The sequence below is a fragment of the Phacochoerus africanus genome, chromosome 12 (genome assembly GCF_016906955.1).
Source record: "Phacochoerus africanus isolate WHEZ1 chromosome 12, ROS_Pafr_v1, whole genome shotgun sequence".
NCBI lineage: Eukaryota > Metazoa > Chordata > Mammalia > Artiodactyla > Suidae > Phacochoerus > Phacochoerus africanus.
In genome coordinates, this window is record NC_062555.1 from 28,359,618 (window position 1) to 28,367,204 (window position 7,587).

Here is a 7,587-nt window from a genome sequence, read left to right on the forward strand (position 1 = left end):
TAAGCACGAGGGCCCTCATCTGATAACATACATAAATTGAGACTTGGTTACTCAGCTCACAAAGGCATTCACCACAGGATTCTCTGAAGAGAACACACTATTACCATTACATTTTAAATATTTAGTAGTTCCCGCTGTGGCTCAGTGGGTTAAGAATCTGACTACAGTGGCCCGAGGCACTATGAAGCCACAGGTTCTATCCCCAGCCGGGCACAGTGGGTTAAAAGAATGAAGCATTGCCGCTGCTGTGGCTCATATTCAGTCCCTGGCCCAGGAACTTCCATATGCTGTGGGAATGACCATACAAAAATAATAATAAAATAGAATATTTTATTTCAGGAGAAATCTATTGCATAAATCAGTTTTTGGGGGGATTTTTTGTTTGTTTTTGTTTTTTTAGGACTGCACCCGCGGCATATGGTAGTTCTCAGGCTAGGGATCGAATGAGAGCTACAGCTGCCAGCCTACACCATGGCCACAGCAATGCGGGATCTGAGCCACATCTATGACTTAACAGCACAGCCAGATCCTTAACCCACTGAGCGAGGTCTGGGATCGAACCCGAGTCCTCATGGATACTAGTTGAGTTCGTTACCGCTGGGCCACAACGGGAACTCCCATCAATCAGTTTTGGAAAGCTGGTTTCAAATCAGAAAAAGAAAGGAGATTGACTTATAAGCTACATAACAACTGATATAATAGGTCATTTTATAATTAGTCAGTCTTGGGCAAATGCACCACTAATAAGAAGCAAACATGAATTGGGGAAATCTCTGGGGATGCCTTGACTCATATATATAATATGTAATAGCTCTCATCCCAAGATGCTGGCAGTTCATATAGGTAAAGGAACAGTCAGTAAAGAAGAAAAGGATGCCGTGAGAGGGACTGGAGCTGAAATAGCAATGATCCAGGAACTACCTGGTTGGTGAATGAGAATAATTCAGTCAAGGAGGTCGCATCATGGCACAGTGGAAATGAATCCGACTAGGAACCATGAGATTGTGCATCGGAAATGAGTCCGACTAGGAACCATGAGGTTGTGCATCGGAAATGAGTCCGACTAGGAACCATGAGGTTGCAGGTTTGACCCCTGGCCTCGCTCAGCAGGTTAAGGATCCAGCATTGCCGTGAACTGTGGTGTAGATCACAGACACAGCTCTGATCTGGTGTGGCTGTGGCTGTGGTGTAGGCCGGCAGCTGCAGCTCTGATTGGACCCCGAACCTGGGAACCTCCATATGCTGCAGGTGTGGCCCTAAAAAGACAAAAAAGGAAAAAGGGAGAGAGAGAATAATTCAGTCAAAATCTCTTTCTTTTTTTTTTCCCCAACCTTACAGCGTAAATATCAATATCATGGCCACTAAGTTACAAATTGCCTGTTTAGACCTAGGAAAAAAATACACATTTAGGGAGTACGTTGCACACAACGAGTAGCATAACCTTTGTAATAGTTAATGAGAAACACATATAGGTAGCTTAATGGGATAAGTAATTCATCTCTGAACTTTAGAGAAAAATTGTGTATATGTTAATCAAACGTACTCCAATACAATTTTTTTAAAATTGTGTTAAAAAAAAAAAAAGGAAAGGAGTTCCTATCGTGGCTCAGTGGTTAACGAATCCGACTAGGAACCATGAGGTTGCGGGTTCAGTCCCTGCCCTTGCTCAGTGGGTTAAGGTTCCGGCGTTGCCGTGAGCTGTGGTGTAGGTCGCAGACACGGCTCGGATCCCGCGTTGCTGTGGCTCTGGCATGGGCTGGTGGCTACAGCTCCGATTCGACCCCTAGCCTGGCAACCTCCATATGCCGCGGGAGCGGTCCTAGAAAAGGCAAAAAGAGCAAAAAAATAAATAAATAAAAATTGTATAGATGGCCAAAGTCTGAGAAACCTATTTTCCTTCAGAAGAAAAATCTGCATGGATTTTTTTTAATTTAATTTAATTTTTGCTTTAAATAGTCGATTTTTTTCATATTTTAAACTTTTATTGAAATATAGTCATGTGATCAACGTTGTGCTCGTTTCTGCTGTGCGACAAAGTGATCCAGCTACACACTTTTTTTTCAAGTTGTCTTCCCCTATAGGTTATCACAAACTATTGGATAGAGTTCCCAGTGCTACACAGCAGGGCCCCATTAACCATCCATTCCTTAGGGTCAGATGCACATGCCAACCCCAAACCCCCAGTCCATCCCTCCCCCCCGCCTGCTTGTATTTTTTAACTTCTAAGAGAAAGGTGCCAGTGTGGGCTAGCATTCCTTGAACGTATCCAGGGAATGCTAATCTGAAGGCTTTATTTTATTTTTTAATTTAATTTTTATTTGGATGTCTTTAAATAATTTTTCTGTAATAATAGTCCGTGAATAAACCAGAGGTTAGGATCCATCCTTGGTTTCATGTTTGTTAGCAGGTTTGTTTCGATATGTTTCTCTTAATGGCGTGGCATAATTTATCACAGAAGGTTGAACCTAGTTCTCAAAAAATACATTTATCAAAAATTGAAGGTTTCCAGAACAACTTTCTAAAAAGACCATTCTTCATTTATCTTGTATTTTACACTGTGCAAATTCCTGCATCCTCCCTAGTAATCTCAGGGACTGCTGCCAGCTTTCTTGCTGTGAGAATATCGCTCATTGTAGCATAAAAGAATACTCCATGTCCCTTTTTCTAGGATTGTGTTAAAAATCACTGTAACACTGGAAGTGGCTTAATTTTTCTTCCCAACCTCTTAGTAGTTTGTAAAAGAGAAAGCTGAGTTCTGCTTTCTTTTTTTGCTTTTTTCTTTTTTTCTTCTTTTTTCTTGTTAGGGCCACACCTGCAGCATATGGCAGATCCCAGGCTAGGAGTCAAATTGGAGCTGCAGCAGCTGCCAGCCTATACACCACAGCCACAGCAACTCAGGATCCAAGCCACATCTGTGACCCACACCACAGCCAGATCCTTAACCCACTAAGCGAGGCCACGGAATCAAACCCGCATCCTCATGGATACTGGTCAGGTCCATTACCGCTGAACCACAATGGGAACTCCCTACATTTTGTAATTTTGAGCCAAATGTAACTAATATTCATAAGTATATTTAAATAATTTAAAATAACTTTGTAGATAGATGGAAAATGTTTAGTTAGATGTCAGATGCAACATTGGGTACACTAGCTAGTGGACAATAATTTGGCCACCAGTTTCAACACCACAAGAAGGCTCGGAGCTCCTAACATAGTGTCCATTTGTACATTTCATTAATAAATAATCACATATTTTTGATTCTCCCATCACATTTTGAAACAGATGGCGTCTCCAATGCTCATACTGTACCTCCCTGTCAGTACTAATTCCCCATTGTTTTTCATTGGGAGCAAGAGTTAAGGATGGAACGAGGGAGGTATGTTTTACGCAGTTAGGACTCGTAGTGTAAACACTGAAGTCATCCTGGACCCGTTGTTTTTTGTTTTTTGGGTTTTTTTTTTTTTGTCTTTTTGCCATTTCTTAGGCCGCTCCTGCGGCATATGGAGGTTCCCAAGCTAGGGGTCGAATCGGAGCTGTAGCCACCGGCCTATGCCAGAGCCACAGCCATGTGGGATCCGAGCCGCGTCTGCGACCCACACCACAGCTCACGGCCATGCCGGATCCTTAACCTACTGAGCAAGGGCAGGGATCGAACCCGCAACCTCATGGTTCCTAGTCGGATTCGTTAACCACTGAGCCACGACAGGAACTCCCTGGACCCATTTTAACAGCAAATGTAAGACAGTCTGTTGTAACAGCATTTAGAGATACACGGGTATGCATGTATATACAGGTTGCGTTTTAACAGCCACAAAACTATGGGATACGTGTTACTGTGGTAACCCTTTTTTTACTTTAATTTGTATTTTATGTTGCAGTGTATTGATTTACAATGTTGCGTTAGTCTGGGTTGTGCGTCAGAGCGATTCGGTTTTACATATACGTATATCTGTTCCTTTTCAGATTCTTTTCCCATGTAGGTTATTTGAAAATATCAAGCAGAGTTCTCTGTGCTGTAGAGCAGGTCCTTATTGTGTATCTACTTTCTATACATAGTGTGTATATGTCAATAGCAAACTCCAAATTCATCCCTCCTTCCAACACTTCCCTTTTAGTAACCATCGTTTGTGTTCTGTGTATGAGTCTGCTTCTGTTTTGTAAATAAGTTCTTTTGTACTATTTTTTATTAGCTTCCACATATAAGTGATATCATATGATATTTGTCTTTTTGTCTGGCTTCCTTCACTCAATATAACAATCTCTAGGGGGAGTTCCCACCGTGGTGCAACAGAAATGAATCTGACTAGTATCCATGAAGATGCAGGTTCGATCCCTGGCCTCGCTCAGTGGGTTAAGGATCTGGCGCTGCTGTGGCTGTGGGGTAGGCAGCGGCTACAGCTCCGATTGGACCCCTAGCCTGGGAATCTCCATATGCTGTGGGTGCGGCCCTAAAAAGACAACAACAACAGCAAAAACCAATCTCCAGGTCCACCCACTGTTGCTGTAAATGGCATTATTTCAACTATAGTAACTCACCTGAAGTCCAGTACATTTAACCTTTTCATCATAGTTTGATGTGGTTTTCTCCAGAATCATTCTGATTTCTTTTTGTCCAATCAGAAAATAAAGCGGCGGGGGTGGATGGCTGTATCTGTCAGCATGGGTGTATGTAAACACCCACCCATATCAATATATTTTTTCCAGAGGCTTCTATGTACACCTCACAGCAAAGTTAACATATGTTCAGTTTGTGTCCAGTTAACATAAATACACTCCAGAAGAGAAATTCCATCACAACCATTTTCCCTTCCTCGTTGGCTCTGTCTGTGTATCTCAGTCTGTCTTTGGACTCTGTTTCCCCCTTATTCAGCATAAGGAGGACCCCTGGGACAGAGGGTCGTCAGAAATGAGTCTGGGTGCATCGTCTGTGGCCCTCTCCTCTGGGTGACACCTGACCAGAAAGAAAAAAAAAGAAAAAGCCAAGTATCAGACTTTAGAAAGCACTTTTGGGGTAAAGGGCACTGGCCATCCAGACTTGAATTCCACCTAAAGGACAAGGCTTTCATTTGCTAAAGATCATTAGTCACCGAGATATATATTTGAGAGGGCTCCCAGTCGCGCCTCTTCGGTTGGCAGTCGCTGGAGTGTACCAGATGGTTCATTAGCATCGGCTAGCCAAGTCAAAGGCTTTCAGAATCATTTAGAAAATGTCAAACAGAAACAAGAACCCTGTCACTTTTTATTAGAATTAACTACATCATACCCTGGACAGATTTCACCTTGGGTCAGAAAAATTAATACAGAATTATATGAATTGTGTAATATACTGGGTTAAGATAGGCCTTCCTCTGGGGACTCATTTGCTGGCAGTATATTATGATCCCTTTACGTGAGGAATCCTCCAACCTTTCCTTTTGTGAGATGTGAAAAGAGTTGACCTTGCTCAAAATCCATTGGTGTCTAATTGATTGGAGGTAGAGGCAGAATTTCAACAAGACCTTCTTCTAAGGCTCTTTTGTGATCCTTTTCCCAGGAAGCTTGGCCAAGGGGGCTTGCTGAATATTCAGCAGTGTCCAAAGGGTGCTTTGTGTCAGGGGGAGAGAAATACATTCCTTAATGGAACACACTGCTGCAGTAAACAAGAATTCAGAAGTCATGGAGATATTGTGCTTTTTTTTTTTTTTTCTTTAAACTGCAGATGTCAAAAACCTTGAGAACTTCCAGCTGGTGGAAGGCGTCCAGGAGCAAGTCAATGCTGCCCTGCTGGATTACACCATGTGCAACTACCCGCAGCAGACAGAGAAATTCGGGCAGCTGCTGCTTCGACTACCTGAAATCCGGGCCATCAGCATGCAGGCGGAGGAATACCTGTACTATAAGCACCTGAACGGGGATGTGCCCTACAACAATCTCCTGATTGAAATGTTGCATGCCAAAAGAGCTTAGTCACAGCGCTTAGGAGCTCGGCTTCCAAACCAGAAAGGGATTGGTGGTGAGGGAGGTGGGGAGGAAGAACAGGAAGAAAGGAGAAAAAAAATTCCCCCCCCCCAAAAAAAATTTCTGAACGGCTCTAAGCAACACTAATGAGAAACTTAGTTGAAAAGCTATTGAATTTTCAAAGGCATAATCATCAACTACGTACTAGCCAAGGAATGATGTATCAGGGTATTTGTACTGCAAACTGTGAATCAAATGGCTTCACATTCCCCAAAGGATTCTGTAGAAAAGACATTACGGTGGAGTGGACGGAACTCGCAGGTGGACACCAACGTGGTGCCAGAACAAAGACCGCCGGCACAGTTCTTGTAAAGGTAAACTGATCTCCGCTGTGCAGAAATCTAGGAACTGACCCGTGTTATTCATTAGGCGTATGCAGAGGGGGTCTGAGCTTCTGGAATCCCTCGTGGTAAAGCTGAACGGAAACAGTTCCCGAGAGTCCGTCAGCTCCACCTCGATCAGCCCTCCCCTCTTCCTTGCCAGGACCCAGCATCTTCTGCCCTGTGGTCCTGGGATCTCTACTAAGGGTTTGTGCTCAGCCACACCCACTAGTAGCGCCACCAAATCATGAAGACCTAATTTTGAATGTCTGTGTCTTAGACCTGCAAACCGCTAATAAGAACTGTCTATTACTATGTTAGCTTGCCATTTTAAATGTGTTCTGGTTTGTTTTGTCACGTGTTCATGATATTTAAAGAAACAAACAAACAAAAACAATGAAAAAGCAGGCCGTATCCCTCTTCTGATCTTAGAGAAGCAGTCATTAATATTAAGGGCAGCGACTACAAACTTATAAAGCTTTCGCTTTAGCAGTGTTGAATTTCCCAAAAACTTGCAGCCGAAAGGCTCGTGAGGTTCCATCCGTCTTTTTGACCATCAAGGTTTGTAGTTGATTGAAGAATGCAAGGTGAACCGTATTTTTGCTGGGGTGTCAAACCGTCACAGTTCCACGTCGTTTCAAATCACACTGACGCATGTTGAGCTATGCAAAATTAAAGACAGGGGGCGAACAGATAACATGGATGGACTTTGGTGGCCATTGAGTATCCCCTGAACGGAGTGTGGACACGGAGATCTTTACCCATGGCCTGGAAAGATAGCAAAGTGATTCCCCCCTTCCCCGGAAGGGGAGGGAACAGAGTGATGCTGAGCTTTCGGAGTCATAGACCAAAGTCTGCTGTAGAACAAAGCGCGGAGGAGGACAGAGAATCGCAAAACAGACTCCCCAGACCACACTGTCAGTATTATTCACAGGCAATGCCGGACGTATGGAAGTCTTGCCTTATTTCACAATTCTCAAAGGTAGCCGTGCAGCTGTGGATCATCACTGGTCTCCAATAAAGTGTTCCTACTTTAACGTCGAAGCAAATAGCGTGTTTACATTCTTGAGGTCCTCCGGGGGGGAGGGGGGAGCTGTGATAAAACGAAATCGCGAAGGCAGTAATTTCCGTAACGTTATTTTTCTGATTGGTAATTATTTTTGACACTACTTAATTATGGTATGTCGTGAGACACTAAAATCAAAAGCGGGAATCTCATCTAGACGTTAATTTTGTTGAGATTATCGGCGGCACAATCACGTGTAGA

At 43.3% G+C, this 7,587-nt stretch overlaps 1 protein-coding gene across 1 annotated transcript in view; it reads left to right on the top strand.

Annotated features, from left to right (window-relative positions):
- NR5A2 (nuclear receptor subfamily 5 group A member 2) overlaps nucleotides 1-7,364 on the top strand; it is a 128,143-nt gene extending 120,779 nt beyond the window's left edge. The window contains exon 7 of the mRNA XM_047755318.1: nucleotides 5,702-7,364. Coding sequence (XP_047611274.1) covers nucleotides 5,702-5,949 — 248 coding nt within the window. The 3' untranslated portion in view covers nucleotides 5,950-7,364. The remainder of the gene's footprint in view (nucleotides 1-5,701) is intronic.
- Nucleotides 7,365-7,587: the final 223 nt, after the last annotated feature.